A 23,375-nucleotide genomic window follows, 5' to 3' on the forward strand; every position below is an offset into this window, starting at 1 on the left:
CACCCCTAATGGGTAAATAGCCTAGCCCAAATATCAGGCTCTGAGCCAACTAGCACTCAGTAATTAAGGAAACAACCAATCAGTACAACAGCAGCATCAATACAAGATTATCAGACAGGGCCAAGGGCAGGAGCCTAGTAACCAGCTGCTAATCAGGAAGATCATAAAAGGGGTCAAACAGCTTAATGGAAAGGGGCAATTAAGAAGGAAGGTGTTGAAACTTATGATGATTAACGATCCTGGGTGTCTGGGTTCACCAGGGCTAGGGAGGAACACAGAAATAATAATTACAGATATAGTAAGCAATTCCTAATATTGTCACACTATCATTGACGCCACAACCCGACAACGAAGCAGAAACGCTAGTGAACAAACAACAGTCAGATCCATCCGTTTTTCTCAAAAGTGAGCGCATTGAGATATCAGGGCTGAAGACAAGACCTGATAAGATATCAAATGTGACGTCATTACATTGGTGTGTCGCAAGGTAATTGGTGATACTGGGGCTAGGACTTTAATTACTGGGGACACCATGTATGTTTTAAAGTTTTATGCTCAGTGCTAGCAAAAATGTATGATGCTCGCCTTCTACATTTTTGGTACTAGAACAGTACCAATTTCACAATTTCAAAATGAGTGTAACAATTGGAAGTATTTCTGTATTTCAGAAGATTGATCCCATGCTTCTGGAGGCACCATATGTTTGCAACACTGAGCCGAGACCTGACCAACAGCCACAACCTAGCCAAGAGGACCATGTTCACCAAGAAGAAAGAGCATTATCATCAGATGTGCTCACTACCTCAATTATGAGCATAATTGACAGCATGTGAGTTTGAGAAGTTGATACTGAAATTCATGTGCCAGATATGTGCGATTTCCCTATGTCTGAATCCTGATTTGGCCACCAGGTGGCCAAAAAGGGTGCACAAAAGTACTATTGCCTTAATGTGGCGCTCGATCATCAGATTTTAATCATAGGCACGTCAAATACTCATGATACATGATTTGACCCACTTTTCAAGTTCACATGAGCCAAATAGTGTAAGTTCACTGATGTGAGCACAACAGCCCTGGACATTGCATTCAGATTTATTTATTGTTGGTGGTAACTATGGAATGAGAAGGGCATATAAAATGAATGTTTAAAAAGTATATCTTTCCCTGCCAGATCCTGATTACTGGCTTTGCAAAGACATTATTTCTAAGTGTTTTTATTATTCTTACTTACAGTCAGGGAGTAGAAGGGGCAAAGGAAGTCCTTGCTAGCTATTGTAAGGGATTTCTGGAAGGCAGGCACTTGGATGTGGACAACAACAGACAATCACGTATGGAAGGTGATGTAGAGGAGATATTCATCGATAGAAATTATATTTTCAAATCTGCCTTCAGTGAGCTTATGAGGGCTTCCGTCAATCGTCGCCCGACACTGAAAGTGAACATGTTTGGAGTACAGGTCGATGACCTTGGTGGTCCCAGGAGAGAAGTACTCACCATTCTTCATCGCCATTTGGGGAACACTTTTTCAAAGATGGGACCCTTGTCTCAAACGAGACATTCGTAACTCAAAGGAAGTTTGAGTTTGCTGGAGTTATATGTGGTAAGTCTGGTGAATAATGAGAATCATGTAGAAAAGTTGAGCAGGTTTGTGATTTCCATGACTTGAGCCAGGGTAATGTTTTGATTAGGACCGTCAAATACAAACTTTTGGGATGTCTTGGGATCATGCTGTCCTTAATGGAGACATATCTCGATTTAAATACCCAGGTCAATTTGGATTCAAACAGTCTCTTTTAAACTGGAAGGCGCTCATTGGTGAGTCTATACAATACTGCAGTGTCCATCGTATCCTATTTCTAAAACAGTACACATTGCTTAACTGCTATTCCAATGGACTTGAAACAATTTCTGTCCCATGATCTGATTTTCGACTCAGCCACTAAAATGGGGCCCAAAACTTAAATCACAAAAAGTGCCTGAACCAATGACTTTATCCAAATTTCATTTCCATTCTTTGCTTCCATTTCAGCCCTTTGCTTGCTCCAGGGTAGACCACCACCTAAGTTCTTTGGACAAGATGTCGTGAAGGAAGTCACTTTGGTAGGAGCTGGAGGCTCGGCCTGTGAGATGAAGCAATTCATCCAAGGCCTGGCCGGATGTCTATGGAATTGTAAAGGTACAAAGTCATCTTGTTACAAAACAATTTCCATGTCCTTCGCCTTGGAAAGCGCAATGTTAGATACGCCTTTAACCAAAAATATATAAGGCGAGCTTCTTATACATATTGCTTTTACTTGTAGCACCAATATTATCCATTTGCACATTTTACAATGAACTTATATTATAATACCAGTATTTCTTTCTGTAATTCTTTTCAGTTAATGGATGCCAAGCCCGAGGTCAGAGTTTTTTTCAACAAAGATGTTGACAAAGTGCCATCCCTAACCGTTCCCGGCCTTCTTCACCTGTTTGCCCCAATTACCTACTCACCGAATGGGTCAAATAAGAGGGATAAACAAGTGGCTTCAATGAAATTCTTCACCAAGTGGCTACGTGCAGTGGATGGTAAATATTTGATAAAACCTTTACTCAGTCAAATTCTCCTGGTATCATGTCACAAAACATAGAGGACCCAAACACAGTGGATTTGTAAAAAACATTTTTCATGAATCAAGTTTGATTTTCTTCATGCTTGTCATGGGTATGAAGGTTAAGATAGGTATCATGTTGAAGCTTATTCCCTTGTTTTTCAAATGATACATCCCCAGATCAACCAAAAGGCAATAAACAGGATAAAAAACTGGGTCAGGTTTGGACCCGATGGAGGAAAAGACATAACTTATATGAATCCATGCAGTCGGCTTATACACCAAATCATAGCACTGAGACAGCACTAGTGCGTGTTCTCAATGACTTGCTTCTGGCAGTGGATAGAGGGCAGAGGGTGGGTTTGGTTTTATCAGATCTCTGCAGCTTTTGATACTGTTAACCATTCAGTGCTGCTTGATCGTCTGAACCAAAGAATTGGTGTAGAAGGCCACGCTATTAAATGGTTCCAATCGTACTTATCAGACCGCGTACAAAGGGTCACTATAAAAGGTGTGCCATCTGATGAGTACCAGTTACGAACTGGGGTCCCACAAGAGTCTGTGTTGGGACCGCTGTTGTTCAGCATCTACATCGGTCCGCTGGGGGATCTTATTAAGAGTCATGGTTTGAGTGTTCATTTTTACGCGGACAACACACAGTTATATACATGGTTTGGGCCCGATGATACACTAGATGCTCTTGCTAAGTTAGAAAGCTGCATCCAAGAGGTCAAGAATGGATGACCATCAACTTTCTGAAACTCAACGATGACAAGATAGAATTTATCCTTGTATCATCTGGCTATCAACGGCAAGAATTAAGCATTGACCATCCCCTGTCCATTAAAATAGGAGATCAGCTTATCTCAGTGGTGCCTCATGCACGTAACATCGGCGCTATTTTTGACGAACACCTCTCAATGGACCAAAACATCAATTCTATATGTAAGTCAGTCTACATCCAAATTCACAATATTGGTCTTATCAGAAAAATCCTTACAAGTTGATGCCACAAAAACCCTTGTTCAGGCCCTTGTCACCTCAAGATTGGATGGTCTGAACGCACTGCTACTTGGCCTGCCTGCAAATGCCATTGGCAGACTCCGGAGAGTTCAAAATTGTGCTGCTCGTGTTATCACTGGTGTTTGCAGGTCAGATCATATTACTCGAGTGCTGAACGACCTCCACTGGCTCCATTTATGCGACAGGATCTATATTATAAGAGAGAAGACCGTTTCTTGCGCACACTCCTTCTGAAGATTGGCCATGCTTAGGCTGTGACACTCCATACCAATACAAAGTTTGTTGGTTACACTAGGTTGTTTGCGGGAAAAAAATGCAATATTTTGACTTTAGGGGGTCACAATAAGGGTTTTATTAGGATCTATATTATAAGAGAGAAGACCGTTTCTTGCGCACACTCCTTCTGAAGATTGGCCATGCTCAGGCTGTGACACTCCATACCAATACAAAGTTTGTTGGTTACACTAGGTTGTTTGCGGGAAAAAAATGCAATATTTTGACTTTAGGGGGTCACAATAAGGGTTTTAATTTTGACCACTCAATTCTCCCAACTCCCAACACCAAACTCAGGGACATGGTTTGGGGTATTGTTTGGGGTATTTCATAAAGTGCAATTGCAATGGGGCCTTTCTTGGAAACTGGGGGATCGTGATGTTTTACGTTAGCCTTACAGTCATGATTGCCTGTGGTTTTTTGTTCAAAACATCATTACTATTAGTGTTAGAAGCTGATATGATAAGCTGATATGATAGGATCACGCACTGGAAATAACTATGGAGAGTGGACTTTTTAGGTACTACCCCTTTGTGTGCCCCATTCTATTTTTAACTCATGACGTGATCAACTAAGGGACATGGTTTGGGATATTTCATAAAAGCGTCAGAAAAAAACGTGTGTTGAAAGGCCGTTTTGAAAGTCGGTTCTTTTAGTGTCTTAGGTGAGTGTCTACATAAATAACTTACACTTTATATATAAAAATATCAGGACTAAAGCACCATGCAAATAGGTGTGCATCCTTGCATGCATAGATTGGCCTTGGCTGTCCTGCATTTTCTGCAAAACAAACCACTGTTGACAGTTGACTGCACGTCTGCAATATACACAACTAGCACTGTACCCGTGGCGCAGGCAGGTTCAAATGGGCTATACCTTGAATAGATTGAATTGCAATGAAAATATAATGCAATATCAAAGGAGCAATATCGAAGAGACAAATTAAACCAACCATTTGTCCACAGCCTCGGACCCTAGCTGTGGCGTGCTGTATGCGTGCATATAAAAGTAAATCAATTGGTCCGAATGAGATGATGAGGCAATGTGAATATACCTCGTTCCTTAGTCAGCAATATGCCCCTTTTTATACGGAGATGAAGGAGAACCCAGATAGGCCTTCACATGTCGGCCTCCAAATGGCTCGGACCAATTGCACTATCACTACTAAAACTTTAAAATGCGTGCTCCTCCTACATGTAGCATGATCTCGGGCAAGGCACTTAGTCGACAGGCAAGCTAGAAGTTCAGCACCGTGAGCAGGTCCTTGATAAGGCCATGCCAAGTTCAGAGTGCCTCTTCAGATACATCAAGTTTTGAAAGCTGTGGTGAGCACATAAACATACCATTGTAACCTTAATTTGAAAATCCCTTCATAATCAAGGGCTAGCTCTGGCTAATACAGTACCAATATACGATAGACCATCAATTTGACCCCAGCTCCTTACTGCGGGAAAACCCAAGTCCAGCAACCAAAAGTATCAAAATACATTTTTGTTTACATTTGAACTGCACACATGTGTTTGTTTACAATTTCTTTCCCGCGAAATCTCGAAGATCAGGTGACCTACAATCGTGGATTGAAAATAACATTAACCTTGGTTCAGCAGGTCAACACGTGTACAGGCTGTTCCAATCATCCCCCTACAGCCAGCCGTTCAACAGGTAGTGTTAGTCACCCCACAGGGAGTGCAGGTGATTCATTAATCCCCTGCATAACTGAACAGCAATGGCTTGGCTTCCGTGAGTGATAAGGAGAATTGACCGTGTCCGATTAAAAATCCCTCATTACTGCTCCGCTGAAGTAAATTTCCGAAAATAAACATGACGTTGCATCAGGATAACATATCACCTGCAAACGTGCAAAATTTCGAGACGAAACACGACCCCCAAATGGCACTTTAGCGAGCCGCCTTATAGTATTATGATATAGATGTTGGGTATCCGATTTGCGGACAACTTAGAAAGTCATCAAATTCTCTGCCAAGAAAACCTCTCTCAACATATCCTTATGACTTTTCATGTACTTTATAATCATACACCTGTCCTCAAAAATATCTTTTACGAATCAACTTGGGAAATTTTGACTTTGAAGCAAATTTTGGAGCGTGTCTACCAAGTCATGTTCGCAAAGTACGTTCACAAATGAAAATCGTCTGGGACCTCAGCGCCTCTACTGGTAGCCGGTCGTACTAGGCTTGATATTGTATGAGATTTCGTTTGTGAAGGGTCATCCTAAACAGCGTCCACCAGCGTCCACCAGGTTTCAAAGTTATCAAAATTATATTTTCTTGACATAAATCAATAAAATAGGTTATTTAAAACATATTCTGCAAGTTTTATTGCAATATATTGAAAAATAAGTGAATTATCTGTGCTAGAAGTCAGACCCATCATGCCCGATAAAATCCGGGAACGTGCTTTGCGAACATGACTTGGTAGACACGATCCAAATTTGCTCCAAAGTCGAAATTTCCCCAAGTTGATTTGTAAAAGATATTTTTGAGGACGGGTGTATGATTATAAAGTACATGAAAAGTCATAAGGATATGTTGAGAGAGGTTTTCTTGGCAGAGAATTTGATGATTTCTAAGTTGTACTATATAGCCTATGCATCCGTGCATGCATGTACATTGTGCAGTACATGTGTAGTGTACTATAGGCCTACCTTGCACTGCCACTAGCTGGTACTGGCACATGATTAGTAATCGTCTCCTAATCCTCATCTATTCCAACTTCAATTTATGTACTACAACACCTAACACAAAATCGAAGAAGTTCTCATGTACTCATTTTTCTTTTACTACAGCTCCATCAGTTTCATCAGTCAACCCACTTGAATTAAGTACCGCTAACTTCCAGGCCACGCTCTTTAAGACTCCTACCAACAATCATCACACGATTAACCACAGCACAGTGTCAGGTAAGTAAACTTCACCATGAGGCCAACATTCCGGCATGAAATCGTAATATAGATATCAGAAGGCGCTTGGACAATATCATCATGAGTAATCGCTTCCGACCCAGCCATGCCTCAGTATTTTCAAAATTCATTTATTCTGACATTTTCCCTTTTCAGTTCCACCATCACCAGTTTTTACCATCATCATCATCCTGCTGCTGTCTCACCATTATCTACCATAGTAAGTATCAATGACCAAACACATCCGAGGACATCTTCGCAGAAGGTGCTCAGCAGACAATATCAGCATGAGTAATAGTACTACACCCTTGCCTATGTATGTGAGCTTTCCAAAATTCCATATTCTCTCATTTTCCCTTTTCAGTTCCATCATCACCAGTTTTCACCCATTATTCAACACCATCAGCCACCTACTTCACTATTATCTACCATAGTAAGTATCAATGACCTGACACAAGTCGGGACACCTTCGCAGGATGAACTTCTCTTCCAACAAATTAGTGCTATCATCTCAAACATTGTGCCTAACCATGACCAGTATCATACGATTCAGTACAACAAGAAGCATTCAAAACTATTCATCCAATTTGCAAAAATGTCCTCCGAGCCTGCCATTTTAATCTACTATTATGTGCTTTTACCACACACTAGCCTAGCTTTACACAATAGCCTCTTTCCTTTACAGATGACTTCACACGCAGCACAGGCCGTTTTAAACCAACTGAAGGACTTGGAGGAAATGACAAATGAGAAGTTGTCCTATGCCCAGGTAATTCTGCTCGAAAAAAAAGAACCATTGGCAGCTGCTAAAATTGCCGCTGCACGCCACACCCTGACCAATCGTATACAGACTGTCACTGCTAAAGCAGTACACCTCAAGTGCTTGATTACCAACCAGCCTAAACCAGTAACAATTTCAAAACTAAGTCCAAATAAACGCCCAGCACTGACTCTACCGCCAACAACGCCATCCCCCAAGAAAGTCCCTCTTCAACTGAAAGCGTCGACACCATCAAAAGTTACTGTCGAGTCATCCACTAAAGAGAAAACCCCTCCTGCCACTGACAACCTATTCGATGACGCCTTGGATGATTCAACGCTGTCACAGATCAGCATGGACAGCTCAGAAACAGATTTTCCCCTAACAGCCACACAACCCGAAGATGACTCGGCTGATGATGATAAGACAAAGTTAAAATCCCTCTTGGAGTAGAAAGCAAGGGTGTACATTGATTGCACCCCAACAGTGTTACTCTGAACACTTACTGACTGCTGCTGATCAAATACTGCTGATTATATTGCCAGTGCTTCATGTTAACAGGTCGTCACTGTGCCAACAACAATCCTCCTGGACTTTTAACCTTTCGTACTAGGCTTACCTTCTCCACGACTCATCTGCTGTACAGACAATCACTATTTTGTATAAAAATAAGTAAATAAACATTGTTTTAGTCAACATAATTAGTATTTATGGGCCCCAGACCACACAGTCTGGGGACCATATTGATATTGCTGGAATTCTGCATTCTATCTGTTACCAAACTTTAGTGTGAGTGTTCTCTGAAACAGCTGAACAAACCAAAAATCTTTCACCCCAAACCCACCAAGCATACCCCCATCCAAGGGACGTCACTAAAGACTTTTCAAAATTTCGGCTCATTTTGATGTTATTGACGCTTTTATGTGCTGTTTTGGTGCCGATTCTCCCCAGCCATTCTCACTATCCAAACAAAATGCTTTTCCTCACAAAGGGCCGAGTGTCTCCGAGCATTACTGATGACCTACGAAGATGACGTCAATGCTTATTATTATGCTAATCACTCGCGGTCGCTGATTGGGTGAAAATTGTTCGTCCCAGAGAAGAGTTCTCCAGCCTGAAGCTTGACCCTCCTTGTGAGGTCCAAAGCGATCACGTTTCTTTCCGAGATCTGGCGAGATCTTATTTCTTTGGGTAAATAAAGCTGTATAATCGTATGTTAAGATGAATTATGAAAATAAATGTATTTTATAACATGTAATAGCGTGTGTTCCTCATTTTATTCATCCTTTCGATGTCCTGTTTATAAAAAGTCAGAGCCGCACCAGGATGGAGGTACGCTAGAGGGAGGTACTCCTCCAGCGGTGAGGATAGCGCATGCCCAGTTCGAACCACGTGGATTACAAACACTGGCAGTAAGTATTTTCCACCAACCAAAATCACAGAATAATACGCCTTCTAATTCACTTCTGGATTCGTATTTCATGGATTCAATCTTATGAATGCTATTTTGTGCAACTGGCCATCGGGCAATGTATTTGGTCGCCTGATGCTTGAAAAACGAGCATTTTTTCACCAGCCTAATTTTCATGCATTTTTGTCGTGCTGTACATCCATGTGTACATACACACATGCATTGCATGATATGCATCACATTCCGGACCGATGATCATGATGATGCCGATAAAACGTTCATGGATTTACAAATTTTGAGGAGATATCTGTGCAGTTAGCCCTGAATCATGTCTCTGAATGTGTATGAAGCGATAGAGGGCCGAGAAATAATTTGTGTCGCAAAATTTGGTGACTTTTGAAGCAAATACAGATGCCTGAAAATCGATGGCAGAATGCACTCGATTGTCGGATGCACTGTCAATCTATTTCTGGACAACCTAAATCCTCTCAAAAGTAAGGTACAACATTATTTTGTACATCAGTACCTGCTGTATTTAAGCATGGGCAATGAAGATTTTGTAGTGAAACTTGTTTTAAACTAACTTTTGATTGATATCACATTTTGTGTACACCTGTGGTGTTCAAAAATTGGCAATGTGCCATGTTACGGAAATGGATTAAAAATGTGATTGGCTGCGCACTTTCGGCCGATCGACAGATTACAACTTGTAAAAGCAAGCACTGAGTAGACTGATAGAGTATGCCGCAAGACAATGCACAGTGTACACCGTCGCCGCCATACAATGTATTTGCGTAGGGCTCTGTTCATTTTGGTCTCCCACACTATTAAATGAGTCTGACCAGGTCTTCAATAATACAGCTTGTGTAGTACTAAGTACATGAAGACAGAAAGAGTTAATTTTTAGCAAGGACCAACCAGAGGCATAAAGCCCATGCATTGACTGTGTGTTGGCAGTGTTTCAAGATTGTGGAAGGTAGCAACTAGCATGCAAGGTTCTGGAAGTAATCAAGGGACTATTATTATGTTATTGATTTCATTATATTCTATTTCAAATTCAGCTATCATTTTCAGTTTGTGAGTTATGAATAGAATACCATACATCTCTTCATTCTTCATTGAATATAACCTGTAATCATGTTTTCTTCTTCATTTAGTTCATTGACTTCGTGCAACTCCCACATCCATTGACAATAGTCAAGTTTCAACATCGGTGCACAATATTTCTTCAGGAAGAGGTATGTATTATAACTAAGTTCATGGCCTGCCATTGTTACAGTGACTGCAGTTTGAGCTGCCTCTTAGCATGCCTGGCCTATGCAGTTGACCCTTTTTAGCTCACCTCTTAGCAGAGGTGAGCTTATCCCATACCGTGGCGTCCGTCGTCCGTCGTCGTCGTCGTCGTCGTCGTCGTCGTCGTCGTCGTCGTCGTCGTCGTCGTCGTCGTCCGTCGTCCGTTAGCAGGGCACGTTTCGTAACTGTTAGAGCTATTGAGTTGAAACTTGGTACACATGTACCCTTATGTAATGACACCTTGGAGACCAAGTTTCGGTCCGATTCGTTTCATGGTTTGGCCACCAGGGGGCCAAACGTTAAAAGTGAAAATGTGCAATATCTCCCTTAATAGTAGTCGGGAAATTTTGAAAAAAATATGGTAGGTACTTCTAGCAAAGGTGCATCATATATCCTCCGGGTTTTTGATTTGACCTCCTTTTCAAGGTCACAGAGGTCAAATGGTGTAAATTGGCCGTTAGGATGTAACGATGGCATGTTTCTAAACTGCAATGACTATTGATACCAAATTTGGTACACATTTACCCCTTAGTCAGGTGATCTCAGGGACCAAAGTTTGGTCCAATATGATTCACCACTTGACCACCAGGGGGCAAAATCCAAAAACCTTAAAAATGTGATTATTCCTTAACTTCTTGCCCGATTGCCACCAATTTGATATCATGGGTACATCTAACCACCATACAGTATATGTCACACAGGTTTTCAATTTGACCTTCTTGTCAAGGTCACAGAGGTCAAATGACGTAAATTCGCCGTCAGGCCGTAACTATGGCACGTTTCTTAACTGCAATGACTATTGATCACAAATTAAGTACACATGTACTCCTTGGTCAGGTGATCTCAGGTACCGAAGTTTGGTGCCATCTGATTTGCCGTTTGGCCTCCAGGGAGGGGGCCAAATCCTAAATTCATCAAAATGCCATTATTCCTAGTAATGACTTGCCCGATTGGCACCAATTTTATATCATAGGTACATCTAATTCTAACAACCATTCAATGTGTCACCCGGGTCTTCTTTGATTTGACCTACTTTTCAAGGTCACAGAGGTCGAATGTACTGTAAATTGGCCATTTTGGGGAAATTGTAATTGCTTGGACCTACATCAAACCTAACACTACATGACACAATACCATGCTCTTTATCCATCTTTCCTCCACATGAGGTGAGCACAATGGCCCTGGCCATTTCATTCATGTTCTACTAGAATTGCATCCAGCCTAGTATGCCATCATCTACCAGTAGGCCTATATGTCTACATAACAGACCTCTCAAAGTGATCTCGGCTAAAGTGAGAGAGCGTACACTATTATCAATGAATATTGATCAGTCCACACAAGCCCGGACCACACCTCATCATTGTCACTTTGTGCTTGCCCATGCATTGACTGTGTGTTGGCAGTGTTTCAAGATTGTGGAAGGTAGCAACTAGCATGCAAGGTTCTGGAAGTAATCAAGGGACTATTATTATGTTATTGATTTCATTATATTCTATTTCAAATTCAGCTATCATTTTCAGTTTGTGAGTTATGAATAGAATACCATACATCTCTTCATTCTTCATTGAATATAACCTGTAATCATGTTTTCTTCTTCATTTAGTTCATTGACGTCGTGCAACTCCCACATCCATTGACAATAGTCAAGTTTCAACATCGGTGCACAATATTTCTTCAGGAAGAGGTATGTATTATAACTAAGTTCATGGCCTGCCATTGTTACAGTGACTGCAGTTTGAGCTGCCTCTTAGCATGCCTGGCCTATGTAGTTGACCCTTTTTCATGTTCTACTAGAATTGCATCCAGCCTAGTATGCCATCATCTACCAGTAGGCCTATATGTCTACATAACAGACCACTCAAAGTGATCTCGGCTAAAGTGAGAGAGCGTACACTATTATCAATGAATATTGATCAGTCCACACAAGCCCGGACCACACCTCATCATTGTCACTTTGTGCCTGTGGCGCTTGCACATCCCCCCCCCCCCCCACCACCCAGTTGCACATTTTCAGCGAAACGTTGCTACAGTACAAGCCTTTACGTGTACATTTACATTGTAATTGTAAAACTACTATGAAACTAGGACGGTCATCCTAAATGATAGAATCTCATGATGCATTGTCTTTTTATTGACCTTTTCCATACGTACACATCATGATGTCCATATGACAATGATATGTTCCATGTACAAATGTATTTAACTTTTCCTCTTTCTCTTTTCAGGTACAAGATTACTGATTGTCATTCTGTCAGTAATCAGAGATATAGTAATAACCAAAAAGGTTATTACTATCTTATATCACTATCATCAATCTCCATCATATCATCACCATAATATCATCAGTCAATCAATCTCCATCATATCATCACCACATCATCAATCTCCATCATATCATCAGCAATCTCCATCATATCATCACCACATCATCAATCTCCATCATATCATCACCACATCATCAATCTCCATCATATCATCACCACATCATCAATCTCCATCATATCATCAGCAATCTCCATCATATCATCACCACATGATCAATCTCCATCATATCATCACCACATCAGCAATCTCCATCATATCATCACCACATCATCAATCTCCATCATATCATCACCACATCAGCAATCTCCATCATATCATCACCACATCATCAATCTCCATCATATCATCACCACATCATCAATCTCTATCATATCATCACCACATCAGCAATCTCCATCATATCATCACCACATCAGCAATCTCCATCATATCATCACCACATCATCAATCTCCATCATATCATCACCACATCATCAATCTCTATCATATCATCACCACATCAGCAATCTCCATCATATCATCACCACATCATCAATCTCTATCATATCATCACCACATCATCAATCTCCATCATATCATCACCACATCATCAATCTCCATCATATCAACCTGCATCTCATCTCAATCTCACCAGACCAGACCAAAATAATCTCACCTCTTTCTCACCTGACCATATCACACCTCAGTCTCATCAGACCAAACCTCACCTCATTTATATGAACTGATTGCATTTTCTCACTACAGGATCTCATGTGATGAAATTGTCGCATCTCATTAGTTCATTATCTCCTTTCAGGATCTAATCCATTGATTACTTCTCTCTGTACTATTTCACCATCCAGTTAATATGGCGAAAAGAAAAAGGGTTAATGCAAAAAAAATTCGTAAAGAGAAGCAGATTACTTATAGAAACAGAATGTCAAAAAGTGCAGCGCAGAAAAGTCAACATTCTAATTTTCATAATGTCAAAAATGCTGATCTTCCTGGCCCTTCCACTTCAAGAGAGACTGTACAATCAGCATTTGAAACAACGGTCACACCTCGACTTCAGCTTCAGGCATCTCATCACCAAGGTTCTCAGTTCTTTTCAGAAGACTTAGCTGGAAAACAGTGCACAGCTATGGCCTATGTTGCAATACTCTACTCCAATGCCAAAGGTACAGCCACACTGTCAGAAAGTGATATTGATAGCATACTTTCTCTTGGAGATGACATGTATAAGGCAATTCCACACCAGCACGACTACCTTGAATATTCTGAACTTCCCTTGGCGGTCTCAATTCCTGCTCTGAATAGGTCAATTAAAGCTAAATTTGGTCCAATCTTCTATGGCATACTGAATCATACTCATGATATTGATCAAGACATGGTCTCTCATTGTCTTCAGTCTGCTCTGTCAAAAGCTCTGAGTTCTGTTTATGCTGGGTGTCTGTTGATAGCAGCTGGGTTCACAGTATCTGTGATTCGTCACTTGGATCAGTACATCTTGTTTGACTCACATAGTCGAGATATTGATGGTCATGTTACTGACAATGGTACTGCTGTTATGCTTTCGTTCCCAAGCATTCAGGACATTGTACATCATATTCATTGCTTGTACTCTCCAAATTTGTCTACAGAATTTAATGTTGTCCCTGTTGCCATTGTATCCTACCTACCAATACATAAACCTCAACAGTCAAGTTCAACAGAATCTGCCCCCAGTACATCACATAGATCATTACCATCTGGAAATCAAAGTGATCGTCTCATGCAGGCTTACCTCATGGATCAAAAAAAAAAGGCTAAATTGCCCAAAAGACTGAATACTTGTTCTTCAAAACTTCATTGTGAAATCAGGAAATCAAACCCAACAGGAAAGTATACCAGTTTTTCGCAAGAAAAAGAGCCAGAAATGAAGAGGTCATACCGTGACAGCACTGAATACAAGGAAAGAAACAAGCGTCAAATTAAGGCAAAATATCAGGGAAATCTTGAATATAAAGAAAGGAAGAAAGAGCAGATGAAAGAGTACATAAGGGCAAGATATCAAGGGAATTTTGAATACAAGGAAAAGAAGAAGGAGCAAATGAAAACTAGATGTCAAGATGATAAGTACAAAGAAAAGAATAGGGTAGCAAAGAAAAGACTGTATCAAAATGACGCTACATATCGTGAAGAAAAGCGGGCTAAGCAGACCAAAGCTAACAAAGATACGACAAAGACATTGACAATTGATGGTGCTATCAAAATGTTCCTTGATGCAGTGAAAAATGGTCCCGAGTATGTCTGCACTGTGTGTCATCGACTACTTTTCTAGAACCAAGTCGTCCCTTGTAATAGAACTACTTACTCATCTACTCCTGAAAAAGAGACAAATGCTAACATGTGCCTAACCGGCAAATACGTACATGAATCCTGTCAGTGTCCTCCAGTATCAGAACCTGCCAATCAAGAACTTTCAAACAGCCCCTGCAAAAGATGTATGAAAGAATGGATTTGTGATGCTTGTCACAACTCATTGAAAAATGATAAAATCCCCACATTAGCAGCAGTGAATGGATTGCAGATTGATGAAATCCCCAATGAGTTGCAGGATCTCAACTTCTTGGAACGGCAACTTCTTGCACTCCATATTCCATTTGCAAAAATGTATTCTCTTCCTAGAGGTGGTCAAAAAGGTGTCACTGGTCCAGTGATTTGTGTCCCTTCCAATGTCAGCAACACTATTGAAACCCTCCCTAGGCAAATGAATCAGTCTGCATTCATCCAAGTCAAATTGAAAAGGAAATTAGAGTACAGAGGATATGTATCATACCAGTTGATTCGTCCAAATAAACTGAAAATGGCACTGCAATACCTTGTAGTCAACAATAGCCTTTACCACAATGTGCATTTGAATACCACCTGGGAGCAAGAGAATTATCCATCAAATGAAAATCTTGTTCAGAGAACGGAATGTCTGCCAGATGAAGAGTCAGAAATTCAAACTACATGTGACTCTGAAATGACTCGCAATACTGAAACTCATTCTGACTTATCACCAAATACCAGTGCATCTCCAAATATCCAAGGAATTTCAGAAGACTCTGCAGATCACGGTGATCATCTCATTACAGAAAATACAAATGATGAAGAAAATCATGCCGGTACAAGTTATGCTGCTGCCTCCTGTACTAAAAAACCTTCATCCAGTGAAGAAAAACCTGATGGAGTACCAAACCAAGTCCCAGATCCAAATGAAAGCAATCCTCAGTACATGATGCCTCTGGACACATGCCTTCAACCTGTCGACATAGCACAGGAGGTTTTGGACCAACAAACCATTTACTGTGTTGCACCTGCTGAGGGAAATCGTCCTGTTTCAATATTGAATGTAAAGGATGTTGAAGCACTTTCATTTCCACAACAATTCCCACGTGGAAGATATCACTACAACACAGAGAGAATGGTCAAAATTGGCCTAAACCCTTACTTTAATGCCAGGCTTTTCAATGTTGACCCAAGGTTTTCATCTGACAATGCATACATTTTCTTTGCACAGTATATCAGTGAACTGACCCAAATTCTCTCCAATATTTCCATCGCAATGCGAAAGGGCTCACCTCACACTCGCACTGGCACGAAAATAACTGCCAAGATGTTGACTAACAAAGATGCTGTACGAGAAATTCTCAAATCTGACAAGGGTTTCCGATTTCTCCAACCAGTTCGAGGAACACCTCCATATTGGGAACGCACCCTGAAGGATTTGTTTGCCATGATCAAACAAATTGGTATACCAACATGGTTTGTTACCTTTTCTGCAGCAGATCTCAGATGGCCTGAGGTGCTCCATGCTCTCCTGTTGAACTCGTCAGACCCAAAACGAAACATTGAAGACCTCTCATTCCAAGAGAAAAGCAAACTTCTTCAAGAGAATCCAGTTCTTGCTGCAAGAATGTTTGACCACCGTGTGCATGTACTCTTTCACCAGTTGCTCTTGAGTAAGGCTGAACCACTTGGTAAGGTAGTTGACTACTTCTGGAGAACTGAATTTCAGTGTCGAGGATCCCCCCACATACACTGTCTCCTCTGGATTGAAAATGCCCCAAAGTTGGATGAAGATAGTGATGAATTAGTGTGCGCATTCATAGATAGGTACATTTCAACTGAACTGCCTGATGAAGAGACTGATCCAGTACTTCACCACATCATCAAACAAGTACAAACTCACAGCAGAAACCATTCCAAGTCATGTTTCAAAGGTAGTGGATCAAGGCAGTGTCGTATTTGCAGATTCCTCTTTCCGAGGCCACCCATGCTGCATACAACCATTTTCAGACCTAAGCCCAAAGAACCAGATGTCACACATGAAGAGCCAGATGTCCCACATGAACAGACAGAGAATTCTATGGTAACAGATGAGTCCTCCAGTCCATCTCCATTACATTCACCTGATGTACCTTCACAAGAGGACAGTGTTGATTCTGCCACAAATCGCATAAATGAAAAGAAAGCAAAGGCTAACCTGCAAAAAGTGCGCGACCTTCTTGAAAAAATTGCTTTTGATGCAACAGAGGTACCCACCATTCAAGAACTTCTTGCTGATGCAGATTTGAGCATGGAGGAATATACAGAAAGCATAACTGTGTTGTCCAGAAAAATTTCAATACAACCGAAGAGGCAACCAAACGATGCATGGGTTAACAATTATAACCCTGACTTGCTCAAAGCATGGAACGCTAACATGGACATCCAGTATGTTACTGATGCATGGGCCTGTGTTATGTACATCCTGAGTTACATCAGCAAAGCAGAACATGAGATGAGTGCTCTTCTGAAACAGGCTCAAGAAGATGCCAAAACAGGAGATTGTGATATTGTCAAAGAAATGCGACACATCGGCAATGTGTATCTCCAGAATAGAGAGGTCAGTGCCCAAGAAGCTGTGTATCGAGTAACTGGAATGAAACTGAAAGATTGCTCTAGACAAGTCATCTTTGTACCCACTGACCCAAATCCAACCAAAATGAGTCTCCCTTTGAAAACTATCCAGGCAAAGTCTAAGGCCGACTCAGATGATATCTGGATGACTTCTGTCGTCGACCGATACAAGGCAAGACCAGATCAACCCCCTTTTCCAAATATGTGTCTTGCATACTTCGTTTCCTACTATAGAGTTCTTACATCACTCACTGCCAAGCAGTCAGAAAACGCTCAACAGAATGCTGACAATGAAGTTCCTGACAATGAACACCAGCAACATGATTCCTCACCAATCATTCCGCTGCAAAATGGAAAAGGGTTCATACAGAAGAGGTCCAGGAGCAATCCTGCTATTGTAAAGACAGCTCGCTATCCACGCCTGAAATATCCTGAGAAATACATCCACAACCTCCTGTCATTGTACTTGCCATTCTCTACAGATAAACAGCTTGGTCCAAAACCATTTGAAACATTCGAGGATTTCTATGACAATGCTGCAGTTAAACTACCCGGATCTGATGTGCCAGAAAGGGTCAAGGTCATTGTGGAAACAAACAGACGAGAGTTTGAGTTAGCGACAGCTTCAATAGACATAGCCATGGAACAGCTTCGGGAAAATCCAGTCCTGGAGGATGCATGGGCACAGCTTGCACCATCAACAGAAACTGAACGTTCAGAAACCAACGCTGAAAAGGAAGATGTGTCTCAGGATGAAGTACTAGAAAATGAGAATATACAAGAACTGTCTAATTCTACACGTGATGCTGGTAGCCTTGGTGCAGTTGGTATAGAATCTACTTCAGAAGAGCACTCGGCTGAGCAGATCAGAAGCATACTCCAATCACTGAATGAAAAGCAAACTACAGTCTTCAACACTGTACGACGCTGGTGTCTGCTTAAGAAACAAGGTGCAAATCCTCCTAGTCTACAGTGCTTCATCTCTGGATCAGCAGGCGTTGGCAAAAGTCATCTCATCAAAGCAATTTATTACGAAGCCAAAAAACTGCTGCAGTCTGTTGCTGACAACCCTGGCAACACTACCATACTTCTAACTGCATCAACTGGTACTGCTGCGTACAACATCAATGGACAAACATTGAACAGTGCCCTCTCGATACCAAACAAACGCCCGATACCTGTTAGAGGTCTTGCAGAAACTACGATGAACACCCTCCGAGCATCCCTCTACAACTTACAAGTACTCATCATTGATGAAATTTCAATGGTTGACTGGACCATGTTGTACTATGTGGATTCCCGACTGAAACAAATCACAGGCAACAAAGAACTATTTGGGGGAATCTCAGTACTTGCACTTGGTGATTTCTACCAGCTTCCACCTGTCAGGGCAACGCGTCTCGTCACTATGAATAAAAAAGATACGCGCAACATCTGGACATCAAATTTTCAGTTGATTGAACTTACTGAAATAATGAGACAACAAGAAGAAGCCAACTTTGCCCATCTCCTCAATCGTATAAGAACCAGAGAAAAGACAACCCCACTTCAAGATACAGATGAAGCCATTGTCAAATCCCGCGTGATTCAATGTACACCTTCAGATCCAGATTATCCTTCAGAAGCACTACATGTATATTCGACAAAAAAGGAAGTTCAAGCTTACAATGTGAGCAAGCTGTACCAACTACAAGACACCACTGTTGTTACACTGCGGGCTGAGGATTCAAGACACAATAAACTGACAGGAAATGAAAGAGGCACTGCATCCAGTCAATCAGCCAAAGGGGATGACATTCCCAAGTCAATAGAAATTGCCCTCAATGCAAAGGTCATGCTGCTAAGAAATTTGGATGTCAGTGACGGTCTTGTAAATGGTGCTATTGGAGTAGTCACCTCGATTTTACCATCATCAAATAACAACAAACTCCCGCCAGCAATAGCAATTCAGTTTGATGACCCAAAAGTTGGCAAGAAAGCTATGAACAATAACAAATACAAGAGCTCCATCCCTGCTGGCTCAGTTCCCATCGAACCAATTCAGGTTAAACTTGAAAATACTAACATCACCAGAACTCAGTATCCATTAACATTAGCATGGGCATGCACCATTCATAAGACACAGGGCAGAACTATGAAAGAAATAGTAGTCTCTCTAAAAACCATCTTCACTGCTGGCCAAGCATATGTTGCACTTAGCAGAGTCACTTCAATTTCTGGCCTCCACTTCCTTGATTATGATTCCTCAACTATATATTGCTTCCCTGCCGTAAAAGAAGGCCTAGCTGAAATGACCAGGTTACCAGACTGTTCTCAGCATCCACTACGTGTCAGCTATCCTACTGCTGTCCAAATAATTCACCATAACATTGAAGGACTCAACCCTCATTTTCATGACCTGCAATATAACCATGACGTTCCATATTCAGATGTACTATGCCTGACTGAAACATGGTTACAGACTGAACCACCAGATGCCTTGCACTTGCCAAATCTCATCCTGTACTACAATAATAGGTCAACATCATATGCAGAAAACTCACCATTTTACCAAAAGCAGCGTGGTGGCGTAGCAGTTTATGTCAAGGAGAATCTCCTGTCACAGCAACTTGATCTTGGAGTCACTAATCTTGAATATCTTGCTCTTCAGATATGTAAAGAACAGACTACCTTCCTTGTGATAGTTATTTACCGCCCACCTTCATATCAATCTGCTCCATTCTGCCAAGTCTTGCAAAGAATGCTACAGGCAACTGACTCGATCTCTACAGATCATGTAGTCATCACTGGAGATTTCAATGAAGACCACCTCCAAGTCAACACATCCACTCCAGTGAAATCCCTCCTACAGTCAAAAGGATTCATACAACTCATCGATGATCCCACCACCACAGAAGGTACATTGATCGACCACATGTACATCAAAACTCAAGGAAATAGCAAACCTCTACAATTTGGTGTCCTGTCAACATACTACAGTTACCATGACCCCATCTATTGTGTGATTTCAGATTACTAATGACTAAATCATCTTCTTTCCATTCCAGAACATACACCTACAGCAGTTGAGTCCCTTCCACTTTATAGATTATATCCCATTTGTATAAGATTATATGCGACAATAGCCTGCAAAAAGACACAAATCTACCAACCTAATAAAATCTCCTACCTCTATACTTTCAGATTGAAAATGGACATCAAAAAACTTATGAAAGCCGGCGGCCATGGCACCATCGTAAAGGCTCCCCTCAGATTTAAGCTAGTAACCATTGGCAACAAGAAAACGTTCGAAAACAAACAAGGCAACAACACAGAAATGTGGCCAGTCGCCATTGTGGACAGGGAAGCCTGTACTAAACTGTACATTTACGACAAGCATCTCTTGGCCAAACTTAAACCTGCTCATCACTATCTAATGACGTCTTATACGCCTAAACATACCACGCATATCACAACGAATAGTACCACGAAGATCTTTCCAACGGCGGATTTCTTCGTACCAGCACCCCTCCAGGAGGAAGCCAGGGAACTTGTGGATCCGAAACCGGTTCCTACTACGTCCATTTCAAATGCAGCATCTTCGCCAATCAAATCTAGGGTGACTGTTTCAGGGACCATCATTCAGGTATGTTACAACACCATGGAATGAGGAATCCTCTCTAAATTGTTACATTTTGAAACGGGAGCCATTACCCTTTTTTCAAAAATAACCATATAATTCAGAGGAAGCTTGGAACCCATGCATGCCGAGAATGACCAAAGAGATTGTTAATTGCCTTGCCCTAGCAAAGACAACCCTGTCTATCTCAATATTATACAAGATATTGGCTAATCAGTTACAACGCATGCACATTACATAAACAGCACTGAATGTCAGCACTGAATCAGAATGTCGCCCACTGCTCACTCTGTATCTGTACTCCTCAGTTTCACTTCAACATTCCATATTGCCATGATATGGAATCCTATAGAATCATATGGAATTACATGCAACATACATGTATCTACAAATTCTGTCCTGTCAAATATTCCCTGTTCAACCCCCATACATGTACAGGCACTGTTATTCCCCATACTAACCCATTATACATTCCAACTTTCAGCTTGATGCCTCCAGAAACGTAACTTTAAAGAATTCACCACAGAAAGTGAAGATCCAAGATTTGCAACTCCGTGACAGTACAGGACAGATCAAATGCTCGCTCTGGCGAGATTGTGCTGAAAATGACCTCAAGGCTGGTGATTACATACAAATGCATGTAAACTCGTTCCAATCTCAGGCAAACTTGAATTCCACTGATGCTACTGCCATCAAGGTAAGTTAGATGACTGACTTCTCCAGTTTCATAGAAATCAATTTAGCAACACATGATTGTAATACTATCTACTACATCAACCAGTTCAAATGCAAGGAAATGAAATCATAGAACATCATCACCATCCAAATACCTTCACTGCTGCCATGATGCCCAATCAACAATGTACTCCAGCATTGTGCAGAAAACAACACATCTAATCCATCTTTACAGGATGGCCATTATAACCCCAGTTTTGTATTTTGACTTGTGCACCACTTCTCTTTTGAATAAACCTTATAAACCGTACCCCTTTTGATCTTTCAGCACATTGAAGAGCCTCCAGTAAACTTGGAAATAGAAATTATTGCAATAGACAATGCAGAACTAGAACATGAACTTTCGATGCTGGTACAGCAAAATGAAGAAATAACAAGCATGATGGTACCTAAGGAACTCTTCCTCAACACTCTACATTGCGCAACCATCGACGAAGCCCATGACCACCTCCCAGCCGTCGCACAGGTCACTACAAAGAACAACAACGTCACAGCTTTAAGCCTTCAATAATCCGTTCTGGCAAACAGCCATATTTTTGTATTCTTGCAAATCAAAACTTGTAAATAGGTGCTTCCACGAAATCGGACACTTCTACGAAATGAAACGGCCAGGGGCCATTGTGCTCACCTTCGGAATATTTAGTAGACAATTAATTCATGCTAGTTACAGAAAGTGTTACTTCAGTATGTAGCCAAATAAAAAAGTTTTATGAGGTAAAATCAAAAACCATGTGCAAGTACATGTAATACTGTATGGTGGGTTAGCTGGTCCCATGTTCATCAGACTGGTACTATAATCACAATTCTTAAAGTTTTCAGATTTGGGCCCAAGGTGGCCAAGTTGAGAATCAGATTGGACTGGAATGTGTTATCTGAGGTTATCTGACCTATACGGCCATGTATACCCAGTTTCAGGTTCATAGCTTCAGTCGTTTTAAAAGAAACGTGCCAAAGTTACACTCTAACAGCCAATTTTTGCCGTTTGACCTCCGTGACCTTGAAAAGTAGGTCAAATTAAAAACCCGTACGATATATGATGTATCCTTGCTATGAGTACCTACGACAAAAGTTTTATCGAAAACAAGTCATAAGCAAGATATCACACTTTTAAGACATCCACATTCGGCCCCCTGGTGGCCAAGTTGAGAATCAGATCGGACCGAAATTCAGCACCAGAGGTTATGTGATATAGGGGGTTGTATGTACCAAGTTTCAAGTTCATAGCTATAGTGGTTAAGAAACGTGCCATAGTTTACACTCCAATGGCCAATTTACGCCATATGACCTCTGTGACCTTGAAAAGAAGGTCAAATTAAAAACCCGTATGATATGTGATGTATCCTTGCTATGATTACTTACAACAAAAGTTTTATCAAAAACAAGTCACTAATAAGCGAGATATCACACTTTTTAGATATCCACATTTGGCCCCCTGGTGGCCAAACTGAGAATCAGATCGGACCGAAATTCAGCACCAGAGGTTATCTGATATAGGTGGTTATATGTATTAAGTTTCAAGTTCA

The 23,375-nt window shown here is 41.1% G+C and overlaps 2 protein-coding genes across 5 annotated transcripts; both read left to right on the forward strand.

The window, feature by feature from the left end:
• Positions 1-1,212: 1,212 nt before the first annotated feature.
• On the forward strand, positions 1,213-22,457 carry LOC135486986 (uncharacterized). 4 transcript variants are annotated; one of them, XM_064770221.1, is made up of 10 exons: positions 1,213-2,565; positions 6,691-6,804; positions 6,961-7,024; positions 7,169-7,237; positions 7,490-8,976; positions 10,133-10,213; positions 11,872-11,952; positions 20,682-21,123; positions 21,602-21,814; positions 22,121-22,457. In XM_064770221.1, the coding sequence occupies exons 8-10, from the start codon at positions 20,689-20,691 to the stop codon at positions 22,361-22,363; spliced, it is 891 nt and encodes a 296-aa protein (XP_064626291.1). In that variant the 5' UTR covers positions 1,213-2,565; positions 6,691-6,804; positions 6,961-7,024; positions 7,169-7,237; positions 7,490-8,976; positions 10,133-10,213; positions 11,872-11,952; positions 20,682-20,688; the 3' UTR covers positions 22,364-22,457. The 4 variants fall into 4 exon arrangements, with proteins under 4 accessions (XP_064626291.1, XP_064626292.1, XP_064626290.1 ...); XM_064770222.1 differs by having other exon boundaries at positions 1,213-1,600; positions 2,030-2,565; positions 6,961-8,976; XM_064770220.1 differs by having other exon boundaries at positions 6,961-8,976.
• LOC135486782 (uncharacterized) lies at positions 15,580-20,517 on the forward strand. Its single transcript, XM_064769882.1, has one exon. It carries the CDS (start codon positions 15,580-15,582, stop codon positions 20,515-20,517), a length of 4,938 nt encoding a protein of 1,645 aa, XP_064625952.1.
• Positions 22,458-23,375: the final 918 nt, after the last annotated feature.

The sequence above is a fragment of the Lineus longissimus genome, chromosome 4 (assembly GCF_910592395.1).
Source record: "Lineus longissimus chromosome 4, tnLinLong1.2, whole genome shotgun sequence".
NCBI lineage: Eukaryota > Metazoa > Nemertea > Pilidiophora > Heteronemertea > Lineidae > Lineus > Lineus longissimus.

Bases quoted from the DNA above. Each gene is read 5' to 3' on its own strand.
- LOC135486782 (XM_064769882.1), top strand. From the start codon at position 15,580: ATGACTCGCAATACTGAAACTCATTCTGACTTATCACCAAATACCAGT.
- LOC135486986 (XM_064770220.1), top strand. From the start codon at position 20,689: ATGGACATCAAAAAACTTATGAAAGCCGGCGGCCATGGCACCATCGTA. The intron at 21,124-21,601 runs GTATGTTACAAC...TCCAACTTTCAG, and splicing joins TTTCAGGGACCATCATTCAG to CTTGATGCCTCCAGAAACGT. The intron at 21,815-22,120 runs GTAAGTTAGATG...TTGATCTTTCAG, and splicing joins CTGATGCTACTGCCATCAAG to CACATTGAAGAGCCTCCAGT.